Here is an 18993-nt window from a genome sequence, read left to right on the forward strand (position 1 = left end):
TATATATACTCGGCTTCTATAGAAGACCTTGAAACTGTAGGCTGACACTTGGAGCACTAATTAAGAAATATGGGATTGTCACCTAGAAAGGTAACATAAACAGTAGTGGACTTTCTCTCAATAAGCATCACTATAGCCTATAGGCTATCAAATCCAAAGAACCAGGTCTGAACTGAATACCAAAGTCAATGGTGACTTGAGTGTATCAGTTGGATATATATATATATATATATTGCATAAATTGACAAACAGTATTAACATAATATGCAATGTCAGGCCTAGTAGAAATAAGATACTGAAGGCCGGCCACCTACTAATTAAACTTTTGTATAAAGTGGGATCTTCAAGAGGTACGCCATCATCTTTAAGAAGCTTGACATTAGGCAAAGAAGGAGAGGAAGATGGTTTTACGATCTGACACACCAGCTTATTTTGTAGAGTAAGTCCTTAAAATACTTAATTCTGTTTAAAATATTTCAACCTGTTAAATAAGAAAAATGTTTCAACTTGATTCCTATATTGTTTTATTTAGATACCCTTTTCAAATTCCAAGATACCATTTCCGGAATAGAAAAGAAAATCAAACAAATCAAGTCCTTAACTAAAAAAAGAAAACAATCAATAACGTACTGCAGGTCATATATACCTCGAAGAAACACTAGAAACAAGTTGTTGATTTCTGATTGATGTCTGACCAAAAGAAACCAAGACTGCTTATATTCTCACTCATCCGTCTTATTTTCCCACTTACTTTATTGTTATACTCCACATTAAATTTTAAAAAGACTTTATTATACTTTATCCACCTGAACTTTAATTCATTTTTCACTTCACTAGCTAACAAAAAAATTAACTCAATGTGGCTCCTGAATTTAAAAAGTTTTGCAATGTACAACTTCCATCTAATTCCGTCAAAATTTCTGTCAAAAAATGGTCACGTGCGTTGCATGTGACCTATTTTAAGACATTTTGGTCTTTTAATTATATTCAATTGTACTTAAAATATATGTGGACAAATAAAATAATGACATGTGTCATTTTCTAAACCTTTTAACCCAATAATTAAACACACTTTTTTTTACCACACATTCAAATACAATTTCTTTACTTTTTTTTTATCATTTTATTTATTTATTTTTTTTAAAATCTAAAACCTAACGCCTCCCTCTTCTTCCCAGATCTGCCATGGCAGCCGTACAACTCCCCTTTCTTTCTCTCTCTATACTATCTCTTTTCTCCCCTTTCTGCCAGAAAAATACAGTAGCAATCCACCACTGCTGACGGTCCCTCACTCCGACCACCTTGTTCCACCTCCCTTCCTCCCTCCCTGTCTCCCGACTAGTCCCCTCTTTTTCTCTTTGTTTCTCTCCTGAAAATCCACCTCCTCTTTTCTCTTTTCTGCACAAGTAAATAGTAGCAACCCAACACAAGCTAGTTTTATATGGAGATTTAGGGGTGATGAAGAAATGGGAGAGAGAGTCTGAGAGGGGTTTGAAAATGAGGGGGTTAAAATTAGAGCCTTGTGAATGAAAGAAGAGATTTTTTTTAGAGATTAAGTTGTTGGGTTTGGTGGTGGAGTGGCGGTGGGGTTGAGGAGGAAGTTTTTGTGGCTTGCAAGATCTCTGGAAATGGAGGTTTCATGGCTGGGTGGGTGCGCTGGGTGAGGATGATGGTGTTTTTTTTTTTTTTTTTGGAAAAAATTTACAAATAGGACACATACTTTGATGATTGTTTCATTTTGGGACATTAAGTTTGATTCGTGTTAATGAAGGACACATACTTTTATTTTGTGTCAATTAAGGACCATATTATTTTCAGTTTTTATCTCAACTTTGACCTGACGTTGGACCTATCAAAACTCCACAAAATCTAGCAAACTTATATTTAGTTTAAAGCTATGCATCTCCTCTTTACAACCATATAAAGATTATTCAAATCGGACATCTACAACTCTAGATAATTTGCCAAAAAGTAGGGTACCCAAAACTGTCCAATCGGACCTCTGAAAAAAATTTCAGAAAATCGGACAGTTTCGGGTACCTTACTTTGGGGCCGATTATCTGGAGTTGTAGAGATCCGATTTGAGTGATGTTCACATGGTTGTAAAAAGGAGATGTATATCTTTAAACCCATTATATTAAAACTCTTCCAAAAATAATAATGGATGTATATTAAATACATACAATAATGAGAATATTAAAAAGTTAATTCTTAAGTAAAAAAGATATGTGTAAACTTCTTATTGGTCCAAATAAAGTGGGTTCTGTAATTTTTTTTTGTCTGACAATAAAAAACTAATATGGAAAGACTAAGATACCCTTATCTTTAACAGAAATATTAACACAATGTAACCGAGGTCTGAGTCAAAACAAAAATTTAAGTGGTGAAGTGAAAAACAATTCAAATTTCAGGTGGGTAAAGTGTTAAAAAGCCTTTCAAAAATATATGAAAGCACTCTTCCCACCCTATAATAACCTATAATATACTGACTCAAACATCCACTCACTATACACTCGTCTTCCCACCCCTCTAAACTATCCTCCCACTCACCCATCTGTTTTCATAATTATTTTCTTCATAAAACCAAGTCATTATAGAAATTAGTGAATTTCGATCAATACATGCACGAAATTAGATAGATCGAGTTAGCAGTGGGATTTTGATAAGCTCAGGCCGTTCCTCACTTCCTCCCACTATAAGGCGATCAAGTCGATCACATTGCTGCTGTTCCTATAGGCCTTGAGGGTTGCAAGCAGGCTGTGGCTTTTTTTCAATCAAATCTTCCTAATAGCTTACCGTATATTGAGCAGGAAAGCTCCGGATTGGGTTTTTTATTACCGATTAAAATCAAATAGTATCATCAATTTTAATTAAGTTTACTAAAGGGAATTAGGGAGTGGGAATAGTGCTTTTATAGTTTTTTAAATTTAATGAGGGGGTAAAAATAAGATGAGTGAGAAAATAAGATAAAAGGGGTGTTGAGAATTAAGTAAAGCAAATAATGATGTAGACTCAGACCACATTGGTAGACCTTAGGTGAGTATCCCTCACAAAGTGCAGTGGCCTATGGAGGCCACTAACCTAGGCAATGGGCCTTCTTGATTTCCATTGACGCCACCAGGAATGTATGTTTCACCATACCACATATATCCCTTATGTACGGTCATGTAAACATACATAGCTCCTCTTACTCTTACTTGTTTACGATATGGCCGGGATTTACAAAATGAAATACACTTTAGAACCTAACATCTTTCCAACTTTTTTCTCTACTCTTTCACATGACATTTTGTGAGATTGATGTAAGCTCTTTACCATATGATCAGAGAGTTGGGAAAAAAGTTTGGAAAAGAGGATCATTCTATAGTATCTTTCCGAGTGAAATAAACTAAGCCATGTAGACAAACTAGCTGTTTCCCCATTAAAATTGAGAAGATCCAAACAAAACAAGCAAATAGGTCCGTATCTATAAATGTCATCCTTCAAGCTAGTTCACCAAAGACGGACAATATAATGTTTAAATCTTTCCTACACAGTGAAGGTGTAAACTTTCACGTTCTCCTATAAATCTGTCCAAGTCTCAAAGCTTTGTACGTACGTACCCAACCAAACCTCCCAAAGACAGAAACTTGGAAATCCAAAAGATGTCGTCTGAGAAGAAGATGATAACCCTAAGGAGCTCGGACGGAGAGACGTTCGAGGTGGAAGAGGGTGTGGCTCTGGAATCGCAGACCATAAAGCACATGGTGGAGGATGAATGCGCAGACAATGGGATTCCTCTGCCAAATGTGACCAGTAACATCCTTGCAAAGGTCATCGAGTACTGCAAGAAGCACATGGAGGCGGGGACGTCCGATGGCAACAAGGAGTCTCTCAAGGCTTGGGACGATGAGTTCAAATATGAAGCTGGTCGACCAGAACGTTCTCCACGACCTCATATTGGCAGCAAACTATCTCAACATTAAGAGCCTTCTGGATCTTACTTGCCAGACTGTTGCGGACATGATCAAGGGAAAGGCTCCTGAACAGGTTCGCCAGACTTTCAACATCACCAATGACTTCACTCCTGAGGAAGAAGCAGAGCTTCGTAGGGACAACCAATGGGCATTTGAGTAATAGTAGGAATATTCATATAATTATATTTTGAGTATTTTTAAAGGTTGTGAGACCCGTAAGTAACAGACTATATCATTCAATATTTCAATGGCAATAAATCGAAGCATCCAAAGGGGTTTGTGTAAAATATTGGAAACTCGCTCAAGTTCAATCTCTACACTATGAACTGAAATTCATCCAGACAAACATTCTAATGTCTATCTTTGGTGAACTTGATGGATGCTATTTTATAAATATGGACCTATTTGCTTGTTCTGTTTTCGACGGCATTGGATCTTCTTACTTGGTATGAACCTTACATGGATGAATTATAGAACCTTGTGTGATAGAGATAAGAAAAAAGTTGGAAAAATTGTTGGGAAAGTATATATTTTCCGTTTTGGTTGAGAAGAAGAAGAACCAAGATGCTTAGCTACTTTTCTACGCCCACAGACAACTATAAGCACGAATCACAACGGCAGTAATATTTGAGGTTGTGATTGGTTCGATCTTACTGCCACTACTACAATAATATAAATAGACGACACTATCTACACAACGGTTGTTTTAAAACTGTTGTGTAGTTTTAAAACATAACAGTTTTTAAAAAAACTGTTGTATTTATGCATGAAATACAGTGGTTTTTTGTGGGATAGATTTTATGAACTTGCCTAGACAACACTTATTAGCCGTGACCGTTGTGTATGTGAAAGAAAATGAAAAAAACCGGTGTTACAGTATTTTAATTAATCCTCTCGATTTGTGTCCTCCTCTATCACTTACACATACAAACCTCTCTCTCTCTCTCTCAAACCCTCTTGATCTGCTCTCTCTCTCACTATCAAACTTTCTCTTCTGTTCTCCTTACTCTCTATCTCTCTCACACCCTCCCCTCAATCGACCTCGCCCTCGCCCTCTGACCTTACCCTCGCCCTCGCCCTCGCCCTCGCCATCGCCATCGCCCTCTTTTCTTTCTCAGACTCGATCGTCCTCACCATCGAAACCCAAAAGCTGCCTCTCACCTCGCCGTCTAGTTTAATGGGTCTGAGCAAAACAAATTCTAGTCACAGGTAATCTCTTTTCATTCTGCTTTTTCTCTTTGATTACACTTGTGGAGATAAATGGTCAGTGAGGGTTTTGTAGTCTAATAATAAGGGTCCGTTTGCCCACCATTTTTCTATGCTTGGATCTTCTGTTCTTTCTAGGTTTCTTTTAGATCCGGTGATGAACCAAGGTCAAGAGCGTCATTAAATACTCATTCCTCTCTTTCTCTCTATGTCTCGCTATTTCGTTTACTAATTCAAGGTTAGGTTCTTTATGTTTTTTTATTTTCGTTTTCTAGGGCTTTTGATTTTCATTTTTAGGGCTAAGTTGTGATTTTGTGATTTCTAAAATCGGAGAGGAGAGGTTGTATGGCAAGTAGAGTGGAACACGAGTACGACTATCTGTTCAAGATCGTGTTGATCAGAGACTCTGGTGTGGGCAAATCGAACTCTACAGGCAAGTTTTATTTTTGGGTTTTGATTAGTTTGCTTGTGTTTAATCTTAGTGTGGAAGCTAATTTATGTTTTACTCCTTTTATTTTATGAGCGTTGTATGTGAATTTTGTTTGTCATGCTGCCCAGGTGGTTTAATTTGTGGAATTAGAATTAACTTGGTTGATGTTTTAGAAGGTTGTGTATGTGAGTTTGGATAGTTAAGAGCTTTTGATAATTATTTGTATGTTTTTTTTCCTTTAGGGATTTGCTGTGTTTGATTGAAGATATATCGATAGAAAAAAAAAATTGTTATTAATAGCTTGGTCAATGAGGCTCATATTGGTTTTTTTAGTACTTTGTTTTTGTGAAGGTTATGATTGATGAACTCTAGATGGGGCTGTCAATGTCTAAATTTAGATGGGAGATGAACTGCACAAGATCCCAGTTTTGGATCTTAAGAACCAGTAACTTGGATTGGTTTAGTTTTTCTGAAATTTTGTAGTGTGTCATGTTTCTTGTTGTTGTCTGGTTATGATCAAAATAAAGATGACGTGCATTCTTACTCAGATTGTGATACAGCTGAATATTTTAAATGATCTTTATTTAGCATAGAGCGTTTCAAGGTACTTCCCTTATCTTTTCTTCTTGTTCCTTCAAAATCAATTCAGATGTAAGAAAGCAAAATCTAATATTTTTTGTAACAGTACTTTGTCTCTGTTTGTATTGGTGAATGGTGATTCTCGGAAGTGGGCTTTGGTATTTGTTCTAGCTTGTATTGTTTGCAAGCTAGAACAAGAAGATGATGAAAAAGAAGATAAGAATTAAAGTCTGGATCTTAATTAAGTTTCTCTTTTCATAGAGTTTGTATTTTAAGTTATTTCTCTGTTTTTTACTCTTGGGTGTTATGGTTTTAAGTGGGTAATGATTTTAAATGTCTGGAGGGATCAAATTTGGTTCTTTGAGCTCCACATTGTCACCATTGATGACTGATTGTAGGAATTACCATACATTTTCATGGATGGTCTTGTGATAAAAGCCTTTTGACTGAATTGATCTTATTGGCTTTTTGAGTAGGCAAATCTGGTTATGTGTAATGTTTTGAATCTTTTGATGTGTTTGTTCATGCTTTTTGTGTAATGCAATCATTAGTTTGTTGTTTCTCGCTGTCCATTTAACAATTGAATTTCGGTGGCTAATACCCCACAGACAGGAATCGTAAGAGGTTGTATATAACTCAATTGTTGTTGGTAGTAATGTATGTCAGTGCAACTCTAATGAGCTAGCTTGCCATTATTGGCTCCCGAGCCCTAAAAGGGTCTCACAACTTTCAAAAACACTGAAATGGACAAGGAGTTTGAAGTTTAACTTGTCGAATTCAGATTCAATATTGAGCGACTTTGAACACTAACAAAAAATCTGGTGCAAATTGTGCAATTGCAACTGTGCTAAAAAAAAAAAAAAATCCAACAAACAAATACAAGCCTTTGACAATAAACTATCAATCTTAAAGAGTGCTGCTATTTGCACACCCTTTTTTTCTCTTTGCACACCCTTTCCTAAAAAAAAAAAAAAAAAAAACCTCAAGAGAAAAGATCCTTATACCCCATCTATTTTTCTTTTTGCACACCCTTCCTAAACAGAAAAAAAAAACACACACCCAAAAATCACACACCCCATCCCCCATCTCCCCCCCCCCCGTACACACTCCCTCACCCACACACCCCATCCCCACCTCTCCTCTCTCCGGCACCACCTCTCCTCTCTCCGGCACCACCCCTCCCCTCCACCAAGCCTCAGCCCCGTCGCACCCTCCCTCCAGCCCACCTCCTTCCCCTCCACCCAGCCCGACCTCTTCCCTCCCCTCCACCCAGCCCCGGCCCCACTCTCTCTCCTTCCCTCTCTCTCTTTCTCTGTTAACACACCCGCGCAGCACCTTCTGCACCACCCTGCTCGCAGCAGTACCACCATCGGACCTTCCTCGCGCGCAGGCCGTTCGGTAGTCATCCGCCGAAACCGGCGGGTTCGTTCGGTAGCCATCCGTCGAAGCTGTCAGTTTCGTTCGGCAGTCATTTGCCGAAACCATTAGTTTCGTTCGGTGGTTGTCTACCGAACCAACCGCAGCGACAGAGAAAGGGAGGGAAGAGAGAAGGGAGAGAGGAGAGAGGGAAGGAGAGAGAGAGAGAGATGGAGGAGCCGAGGAGGGGCTTCCGGGCTGGTTGTGGTGGCTGTTTTGGGGGTGCTGTGGTGATGGTGCATGCGGAGAGAAAGGAAGATGGTGGTTAGTGGTGGCGCGCGGTGGTGGTGCTGCGAGGAAGGTGGTGCTGCGCGCGGTGGTGATTGGGCGAGTGGAAAGGAGAAAGGGGCTGCCGGGCTTGGAAGGAAAAAAAAACAGAGGGCTGCGTGGGTGGGTGGGTGTGGTCGGGTGAGGGAGATGAAGGGGGGTGTGTGTGGCTGGGTGTGTGTGTTTTTTTTTGTCTGTTGATGGGGTGTGCAAAAGAGAAAAAATGGAGTTGGGGTGTGTTGGGTGAGGGTGAGTGTGGTCTTTTCCTTTAATTTTTTATTGTTTTTTTACAAAAGGGTGTGCAAAAAGAAAAAAAAGGGTGTGCAAATAGCAGCACTCATCTTAAATTATAAACCAACGAATCTCTTAAAATATGTGCAGTTGATGGGATAGCCCAATTAAGGGCCACATAATTGCCCCTTGCATCCAAGTTCGATTCCCCATCCCTCAAATAGATAAAAAGAAAATCTTTTAAAATATGTTAAAACACACCCTCACATAATCAAATCACTTGTTTGTCCAAGATAAAGATCAGTATGTTTAATCGAATTACGATCGATCAACTCCTGATGCTAAGGCTTGAAGACAAGACGGCACTGGGTGAACAATGTAAAGCGGCCGGGAGACTCGGGAGAGCTATGTGATTGAGGTAGGTTAAAGTGTTAGACCTACCTGTGTTCTTTCCCTTGCCGTATATCCCAAAAATAACATTGTAATTGTGGTTTTCATGGAGATGTAGAGGGTCACTTCATGTCTGGCATGCAAAGAGGCCATCCAATCTTCAGAGTACAAATGTGAAACTTCATGATGGCTTATCTTTTTTTGTTCTTTGATCATACACCATTTTCGGCTTTTTTCTTTCTTTTTTTAGATGCCACATATATATAAAGTTGATTGTGGAATCAAATACATGCGTTTTAAGGGAATCATAGAATTCCAACTTTAATTCCCATCATTTTCTTGCAAACGTCCCAAACAGATTTTTATTTTATTTTTTAAATCAAGTTAATTATGTATTCCTTCTTCAATGAAATGGCTATTAAATGCTAGCATTTACAAGGGTTGGTAAGCGTGCAGGAAACCACACAATAGGGAAAGGCAATATGTTTAGCTTCAAGCAGAGGGTGTATGCTGTAAACTAGCTTTCGAAGGATCTTACGGCTTATATGCCCACAATCTGGGAGGGACAACGATTTAGCACCACTTGATCTTTTGACACCAGCCAGATTTGACAACCATATATTATTAGCTTAACATACTCCAAGGGATCAAAGGTTTGCTTGGTTCTGACGGTGTGTTGGTCACCGAAGATCATGAAGGAGAGATACTAAGGCAGGTGTGGGCTTATAGTTGAGAAACTTTTCTTTGCTTCATTTGTAAAGTCAATATATATGATCAAACATCAATACAATCACTGGAAACCAAGGAGAGAGATCATGAAGAATTGTAGGTTGGTGATAAGTCCCACATCGAAAAGGAGAAAGAGGAGGCATGTGTAAGTGATGGTACATAAGAGAGATGTGTGGATTGGTAAAACTTACTTACCTGGATGGGGTGAATGGGCGATCAAGAAGGCCCATGGCCTAGGTTGGTGACCTCCATTGCACTTTGGGAGGGGTGCTCGCCTAAGATCTACCCATGTGGCCATGTGGTAGAGCCTACATCATTATTTGTTGCAGCGAGGGCCTGCGTTCGCGCGGCCCTTGTCCCAAGCCATAGTTCAAAATATATTCTTCGATCTAGGTGCTTGGTATATACATCACTGAGAAATCAACAACCTGGTGTTTCTTGGTATAGTTCCTGATGTATTATTTTTCAAGTTAAGAAGTTGGTTTGTTCTTTTCTATTTTGGAAATGCTATCTTGGAATTTTGGAACGGGTATTTTACTCATAGTTTTCATTATGATTTATTAATATTATAATGCTAAATCGAATGCATGAGAATAAGGATAAGAATCGCTTGTTTCTTTGTAAATGCAAACCTTTGTTGGGTTTTGTTATAAAAAAACGGAATCTAATTTGGTAAAAATTAAAGCAATCACGTAACATAACAAAAACCGGTTCAATTAGGAGACCTAAAACATAACTATTCTCCACTCGAGAACAGAAGCCCTAGGAAGCAGAATATAAACCGACCCTGTAATTATATCAACATTCCTAAACATTCCTATCATACTAGTATCAACATTAATTGCATGTTAAGAAGGATCTCGATCTGCAGGCCGGTCACTCAAATGTCGATTGGTTCTCCTTGCGAACCTCTGGTTCTTCCTCAGGAGTGAAGTCATTCGTGAGGTTGAAAGTCTTGCGAATCTGTTCAGGAGTCTTTTCCTTGATCATGTCTGCAACAGTCTGGCAGGTAACATCCAGAAGGCTCTTAATGTTGAGATAGTTTGCAAAACTGTAAATAAACTCTTCGGCTTCGTTTGGTGCATAGGATTGGATAAGATAAGATAAATGACAAAATCATATGTGTTGAAGGAAGAAGATGAAGGGTGTTTTCTAACTTGAAGGAAGAAGATGGATTAGCTATAAGGGGGAGCTTATCCCTCATAATCCCACCATTTTGGGGGGGATTGGAAGAGATAAGTTTTTTTCTATAATTAGTCTATCTCTTTTTCATTTTTTTCCTTAAAGTTAGAAGATTATTCCTTGAATACATATAATTTTGCCATTTATTCTATTATATCCAATCCTATGCACCAAACGAGACCTTCATTTCCAAAAAAATAATAATTGTAGGACTGGGAAGCTAGTCCAACTGAATGGTAACTCAATCCCTTTAACAATCTCGATCTATCCATTTAACAACTGGAAAAAAAAAAATTAATGCTTCCTCCAACTGAATGGTAGCAGCTGCCTTCTCTATTTGCTTTTCCTTTTTCCTAATACTATGTGGAAAAACCAAAAGCTCTCTCTCTCTCTTTCCCATTCAACCAATCTGGTGGGTAACTCAACTTACTCAGATATGGGACGAGAACAACAATCTACGCAAGAATGTTTACATTGACTTTGTTCTTTTGTTAATAATTTATGTTTCTAGTGTCAATTCTTGTGTGGAGTTAATAATCGACGCGATGCATCTCTTTTAGATAGCTATATATGGAGGCATAGTGAGTGAAAACTGAAACGCAAGCTGGCTCCAATCTAATATCTCCTGGAACAGTTTAAGTTTAATTTTTTAGGAGCCATTGAGCCTCTTATTTCTGTATTACATATATGCTTTAGAACTTAATTAATGATGGCATGTTGTTCCTATAATTTGCGCTATAAATGAGAATGACTACTGACTAGCACATTTGTGACTTTTAGAGGTTCCCATAAATTGGCCAGCAGATAGTGCAGAGCTAATTAGCAAACATTGAATTAATATAACACTAGTACACTACTCACTAGTACTAGAAAAACACTCATTCCGGCCAAAATGCCCAAATATATATGGATCCGGTACACTAACACATTTTTTTACATTGAGCACAAAGACAACCTATTATTCACTTTTTGGGGTACATGATTGTGTCAATATTAGGCCCGAAAATCATGCCTAATATAAAGAAGAATTGCTACACTAACTATTTCTTTGGGTGGAATCTGATTTTATTTTGAAGGCGCGCACAAATATTTGTGTCCTTGTCTGACATTTGTGACCTCATGTATTAATAATATCTTTTTAATATCTGAGGTTGGGATTTCGTCTTATTTTTGTTCGGGGGCACTGAAAAGCTGCTAAGCATTCTTCTTCTTATCCAAAAAAGAAAATGCTTTAGAACCCAACTATATTTCCAACTTTTCTCTCATCTCTTTCACACGAAGTTCTGTAAGCTAAGCTTCATATATATATATATATATATATATATGTATACCATGTGAGAAAGTTGGGAAAAAGGATTTTGAAAAGTGATAGATGAGCGATCTATATATAGTACTACCTTCCCACATCGAAAAGGAGTACGAGGAGGCATGTGTAAATGATAGTACATAAGAGAGATGTGTGGATTGGTGAAACTTACTTACCTGGATGGGGTGAATGGGCGATCAAGAAGACCCATGGCCTAGGTTGGTGACCTCCATTGCACTTTGAGAGGGGCGCTCGCCTAAGGTCTACCCAAGTGGTAGAGCCTACATCATTATTTGTTGCAGTGAGGGCCTGCGTTCGCGCGGCCCTCGTCCCAAACCATAGTTCAAAATTCTTATAGTTGCTCGGGTATATATGCATGCTATTTGTTACATTAATTCCTTCAATTTCTTGGTTTCTTTTGGTTAGACATCACTGAGAAATCAACAACCTGGTGTTTCTTGGCATATATAGTTCCTGATGTATTATTTTTTAAGTTAGGAAGTTGGTTTGTTCTTTCCTATTTTGAAAATGCTATCTTGGAATTTTGAAACGGGTACTCCGTTTTCATTATGATTTATTAATATTCTAATGCTAAATCCAATGAATGAGAATAAGATCAAATCTCTTGTTTCTTTGAAAATGCAAACCTTAATTTGTTGGGTTTTGTACTAAAAAAAAAAAAGAATCTAATTTGGTAAAAATTATAAGGTCCATTGATTTTAGGTACCAAATTATAATGTTTTTTCATTTCAACTACTAAAACATTTATGTCATTTCAGTTTAGGTACTAAATTTCAGTTTAGGTACCAACTTTAAAAAACATAGTTATATCGAACTGTGACTGTCTAACAGTCATAACTTTTTTATTGATTTATTGTTTTTTCAATATTTGCAAGACTTAAACTTTAATATTTAGTCTTTGGGTTATAGGATTTCATCCCCCAAACCTAAATCAAAAGTATGAAATCCTAAAAATTTTGATTTTTTATAAATTTTAAATAGTCACAATTGTGATTGTTCGACAATTACAACTGTAACTGTTCGACAGTCACAACTGTATGACAAACTGATTTGTGACCTAATCCAAAATGTTTTACTCTAGGTTAGTACCTAAACTAAAAAAAATTAGTGTCTTACTGCTTTATTAAAAAACTATTGATATTTGGTATTTAATCATAATTTTCTAAAAATTATACCTTAGGATTAATTTCACATTTTTGTGAGATATTTTGGGTTGTGTGTTGAAGAGGGTCTTTTCAAATTGTTTTTTAGCTCCTTTTTTATAATAAGTCATTTATTTTGTCCTTAAGTTTTGTAGTCAGATATGTGATTTAGAAAGACTAATTTTTTAGAATAGGTAAACAACTGTAGATGAGTTATTTAGTAACTTTAATAGTGGATAACTATTGTTGATGACTAGAGAATGAGATAAGGATGATGACTGACTTGCAAATATGTTCGGTCAAGAGTTTGGGTTAATAACTTAATACTTGCTGGCCCGTCTTTTACTTCAACTTGCTGATATCCACTTAGAAATATCACAGCAACCTCTCAAAATATTCACGTGGGCCATGTCCCATTTTGGGTGGGATATAAACACGATGAATCAGATTAGAAGTACAACTTGGATGTAAGTTGACTTTATTTTCTCCACGTCATACTTCTTTTTTGTTCTGACAGCATACTAGCTTGTAAATTAAAGTAGCAGTAGTAACAAGTACTTCTCCAAAAATATAAATGCCACCAGTGGAATGATGATTCATGTGCTGAAAAGAGAGATGGAAAACTTCTTGAGTTGTTTACTATTATGCGTTTTCTTTTCCTGGATCTCAATCCAAGTCCTCCATTCATTTGTAAGTTCAAGAAGAAGAAGAAGCAAAGCCAATCACAGAAGGCTTAGGCTTCCACCGGGACCAAAGCCATTTCCCTTGATCGGGAATCTGTTGGAGATTGGCGACAAACCCCACGTCTCCATGACTAAGCTTTCCCAACGCTATGGCCCCATAATGAGTTTGCAACTTGGCCAAATAACCACAGTTGTAGTTTCTTCGCCAACCATGGCCAAACAAATCCTCCGAACCCACGACCAGTCCTTGTGCTACCGAACCGTCCCAGACGCAGTCCAAGCCGCCAAACATGGCGAGTACGGCATCTCTTGGGTACCAAACATGGCAAACAATTGTGACTTGCCGAATTTGCAAGTCACAATTGTTTGCCACTAAGATTCTTGATGCCAACCAAGGCCTCCGGCGTATAAAAGTTCAAGAGCTGATCAACGATGTACATAACAGTATGGTAGCGGGTAAAGCAGTAGATATTGGAAAAGCTGCTTTTAAAACTACGCTGAATCTGTTATCGCGTACTGTCTTCTCTGTGGATTTGGCAGACACGAGTAGTGAGACGGCGAGAGAGTTCAAGGAGGTGGTGTGGGGTATCATGGAAGAGGCTGCCAAACCAAACCTAGCCGACTACATTCCTGTACTTAGGAAGATTGACCCTCAAGGCATAAGGCGGCGCATGAGCAATCATTTTCAGAAAATGATGGATCTCTTTGGCCAATTCATCATCCAAAGATTGGAATCAAGAAAAAAGGATGATTATGTCACTAATAATGATATGCTAGATACTCTTTTAAACATCTCTGAGGAGAATGAGGATATGGACAAGACCGAAATTGAACATTTGTTTCTGGTTAGTCCCGACTTTTTCTTTAATTTCTTGATCAACTTGTTTGATAATAGGAACCTACTTGAGTTTATTGTGATTGTTATGATTAGAAAGAGTAACAAATTTAATTATAGCCAATTCTGCATGCAATATATATATATATATAGGATCTATTTGCTGCTGGGGCAGATACAACTGCAACCACATTGGAATGGGCAATGGCCGAACTACTACGACACCCGGAAAGCCTGTCGAAAGCTCAAGCCGAGATGGAGCAAATCATTGGAAGAGGAAAACAAGTCGAGGAATCCGACATTACTCGACTCCCTTACTTACAAGCAATAATCAAAGAAATCTTCCGGTTGCACCCGACAGTTCCTTTGCTACTCCCCCACAAAGCCGAAGCAGACGTAGAAATCGGGGGTTATACAGTTCCAAAGGGTGCACAAGTGCTAGTGAACGCATGGGCCATTGGCAGGGACCCCAGCATTTGGGACAAGCCAACCTCATTTATGCCGGAGAGGTTCTTGGGATTATATCAAATTGATGTTTTGGGTAGGAACTTTGAGCTTATCCCATTTGGTAGTGGAAGGAGAATATGTCCTGGATTGCCATTGGCAATGCGAATGTTACAGTTGATGTTGGGGTCGCTTCTTAACTCCTTTGATTGGAAGCTTGAAGATGGGGTTTTGCCAGAGACTATCAACATGGAGGAGAAATTTGGGCTCACCTTACAGATGGCTCAGCCTCTCAGAGCTGTGCCCAAGTAAGAGGACAACCCCATTGGTTTCAACAATAATGGAAAATTATGTTGTGAATTTTAATATCTCAATAATGGAAAATTAATGATGTGGTGCGGGCATCATATATCATGCGGACAAGTTCTATATATATCAGGTATTGATTTTCTATCCTTAAATCTGTTTGTTACAAGAACGGTGTCCACATTGTAGATGCTCTAGCTCCTTAATAATTATAAAGTGTGTTGTAAGAATGTAAGCAGAATAATCATTCTGTGAATTTATACTCATATATTATGCACAACTATTTTGTCAACTATACTCAAATGTTTGATTATCTGTGACCCATTGGATTAACAAACTGGCCGGCAAACACAGGTGGAGTATCACTGTACAAGTACTAGTTGTTAACAATACTAGTTAATTACCTAATAACGTACCAGCGACCCAAAACTATTTGTCAACTCTAGCTACTCAAATATTTAATTAATTGCATGTGACCCATTGGATTAACATAAGCATATATATTTTCACTGCCATTATCTTCTTTCTCGTACACTACCAAACGACCTAAAACATTAAAGATTGAATAAAACGTAGAGTGGAAAAAGTAAAGAGATTGAATAAAGAGATCAAGGTCAAGGGTGGGGCAAATCCTCGGAGTGATGGTTTGTTACGTAGATGATTCATAATTTTTATTGAATGATTCCTTTTCAAGCCTTGCTTACTTGTAGAGATATGATTAGGCGGGAAAACTTCTTCATCTTTAATATGTAGGTGGACGTACTGTATTTCTAGTTAATAATATTTAGATTTTTAGTACTTACAGGTAATTAATTCTTTTATTAATCTCTGGTCATGGTCACAGACAAGCTGCCAAAAATTATTGTTGTTCGATCTGTCTTTTTCATTCAATTTCAAATTTTACCCTAAAGACAAATTGTTGCAAATCATAGCAGGCACGTGGTGTTCCATTTGTAGGCCATACATGCATCCTTATTCTGCTAATTAAATTGCTAATGGCTGGTATGTTTTTGACTGGTTGTTATCATAGGAGGGAGTGGATGTGATGTGTTAGAGAGTGCAAGTATGACTGTAGGAATGCTAGCTAGCTACCTTCTTCTCATTTTCATCTTCTTGTCTTCTCTCTTATTCCTTCTAATCTGTATTACAATTTTATGATCACAACTGTTTATATTTTATATCGCCATATAAATATTATTTTTACAAAAAATCAACTAAATCAAAAAAGCATTAATTACTGAAGAAACTTATAAAAGGAAATCAATAAAAACAAACAAAAGACAATAGGAGATACTCAGATGATTATTTGACAATTGGAGACCAGTGAAATGATTGGGCATAAAAGAATGCATGAAAAACACAGAGGATACGTTTTTGACCCTTAAATCCCTACAAGTTCACCATTTTCATTTTATGCTATAAAACTATATATATAGAAGTTATATATATAGAAGTTATATATGTTTGTTATAAGAACGATGTCCGCATTGTAGATGTTTTTTTTTTTTTTTTTTGGGTTACAGTGGGGAAATCAAATTCTAGGCCTATCCTAATCATAATCCATTATCTCATATGCATCCACCATCATCACTTGGGCTAACCTCAAGCTAGGACTTATGGATTTTCTTCTTTAACGTTGTTTTGGTATTTGTATATGTAGTTTCTTTTTTGATCTTTTCAACAATTGACTCATTCTTGAAGTGCAAAACATTATTTTGATTGGTTCTTAATATCGAAATAAAATTTGATTGATCGGAATAAAATTTGTTATTTTCCCTAGAAACTCTTAGAGAAGTGAGAAAGAAGATAAGAGGAAAGAAAATTCTGTTTTCACCGAGATGAATTGTTTTGCATACACTCTAATATTGGCTTTGAGAGAACAGTGCCTTATATAGGCCTTATGACAAAGATCGACCTCTTGGTAAGAATCTAACAGACTTTGAAAACGGACTTAATTTCTACTGGAGCCTTCCAATCTTAACAGAATTTAACAACTCAATGCTGACATGGCTAGAAGACGTGGCATGTCTTAATTAAGCTTTTACACTAACATCCCCCCTCAATCTCATGCTGGAGAGCACAGGTTCAGATTGCCACGCAAGAGTCTAAGTTGAGGAGAAGGAAGACTCTTAGTTAATAAATCTGCAAGCTAGTACGTACGTTGTTCAAAACTAGCAACAAATTCAAGTTGCAGGTCACCCCTGGTCACTCTCTCTCTTTGATAAAATGATAAATCAATTTCTATGTGTGTATGTACATAGCTCGAGAATGGAACACTGGAATTGAAGATAGAGCAATATATAGCAGACATATTGTCACAGTGCATAACAGTTAATTAGGGCAGAGGGATAGACATGAAGATCACACAAGAGCTGTCTCAACCAAGCTAATTCAGCAGTACTTGTGAAAGCCATAGCCCTATACTCTGCTTCTATAGAAGACCTTGAAACTGTAGGCTGACACTTGGAGCACTAATTAAGAAATATGGGATTGTCACCTAGAAAGGTAACATAACCAGTAGTGGACTTTCTCTCAATAAGCATCACTATAGCCTATAGGCTATCAAATCCAAAGAACCAGGTCTGAACTGAATACCAAAGTCAATGGTGACTTGAGTGTATCAGTTGGATATATATATATATATATATATATATTGCATAAATTGACAAACAGTATTAACATAATATGCAATGTCAGGCCTAGTAGAAATAAGATACTGAAGGCCGGCCACCTACTAATTAAACTTTTGTATAAAGTGGGATCTTCAAGAGGTACGCCATCATCTTTAAGAAGCTTGACATTAGGCAAAGAAGGAGAGGAAGATGGTTTTACGATCTGACACACCAGCTTATTTTGTAGAGTAAGTCCTTAAAATACTTAATTCTGTTTAAAATATTTCAACCTGTTAAATAAGAAAAATGTTTCAACTTGATTCCTATATTGTTTTATTTAGATACCCTTTTCAAATTCCAAGATACCATTTCCGGAATAGAAAAGAAAATCAAACAAATCAAGTCCTTAACTAAAAAAAGAAAACAATCAATAACGTACTGCAGGTCATATATACCTCGAAGAAACACTAGAAACAAGTTGTTGATTTCTGATTGATGTCTGACCAAAAGAAACCAAGACTGCTTATATTCTCACTCATCCGTCTTATTTTCCCACTTACTTTATTGTTATACTCCACATTAAATTTTAAAAAGACTTTATTATACTTTATCCACCTGAACTTTAATCCATTTTTCACTTCACTAGCTAACAAAAAAATTAACTCAATGTGGCTCCTGAATTTAAAAAGTTTTGCAATGTACAACTTCCATCTAATTCCGTCAAAATTTCTGTCAAAAAATGGTCACGTGCGTTGCATGTGACCTATTTTAAGACATTTTGGTCTTTTAATTATATTCAATTGTACTTAAAATATATGTGGACAAATAAAATAATGACATGTGTCATTTTCTAAACCTTTTAACCCAATAATTAAACACACTTTTTTTTACCACACATTCAAATACAATTTCTTTACTTTTTTTTATCATTTTATTTATTTATTTTTTTTAAAATCTAAAACCTAACGCCTCCCTCTTCTTCCCAGATCTGCCATGGCAGCCGTACAACTCCCCTTTCTTTCTCTCTCTATACTATCTCTTTTCTCCCCTTTCTGCCAGAAAAATACAGTAGCAATCCACCACTGCTGACGGTCCCTCACTCCGACCACCTTGTTCCACCTCCCTTCCTCCCTCCCTGTCTCCCGACTAGTCCCCTCTTTTTCTCTTTGTTTCTCTCCTGAAAATCCACCTCCTCTTTTCTCTTTTCTGCACAAGTAAATAGTAGCAACCCAACACAAGCTAGTTTTATATGGAGATT

At 37.3% G+C, this 18993-nt stretch overlaps 1 protein-coding gene, 1 non-coding gene and 2 pseudogenes across 2 annotated transcripts; all 4 read left to right on the forward strand.

Moving 5' to 3' along the window:
* Nucleotides 1-3644: 3644 nt before the first annotated feature.
* LOC147273554 (SKP1-like protein 1A pseudogene) lies at nucleotides 3645-4116 on the forward strand (annotated as a pseudogene).
* A 5275-nt stretch (nucleotides 4117-9391) lies between these two features.
* Nucleotides 9392-9561, forward strand: LOC147273555 (U1 spliceosomal RNA; annotated as a pseudogene).
* Nucleotides 9562-11860: 2299 nt separating this feature from the next.
* LOC147273556 (U1 spliceosomal RNA) lies at nucleotides 11861-12021 on the forward strand. Its single transcript, XR_015119810.1, has one exon. It is a non-coding gene; the product is annotated as a U1 spliceosomal RNA (small nuclear RNA).
* A 1449-nt stretch (nucleotides 12022-13470) lies between these two features.
* On the forward strand, nucleotides 13471-15129 carry LOC147273557 (geraniol 8-hydroxylase-like). Its single transcript, XM_086257184.1, has 2 exons — nucleotides 13471-14383; nucleotides 14527-15129. Exons 1-2 carry the CDS (start codon nucleotides 13829-13831, stop codon nucleotides 15127-15129), a joined length of 1158 nt encoding a protein of 385 aa, XP_086113310.1. The 5' UTR covers nucleotides 13471-13828.
* Nucleotides 15130-18993: the final 3864 nt, after the last annotated feature.

This window comes from Dryas octopetala, chromosome 9, assembly GCF_963921425.1.
Source record: "Dryas octopetala chromosome 9, drDryOcto1.1, whole genome shotgun sequence".
NCBI lineage: Eukaryota > Viridiplantae > Streptophyta > Magnoliopsida > Rosales > Rosaceae > Dryas > Dryas octopetala.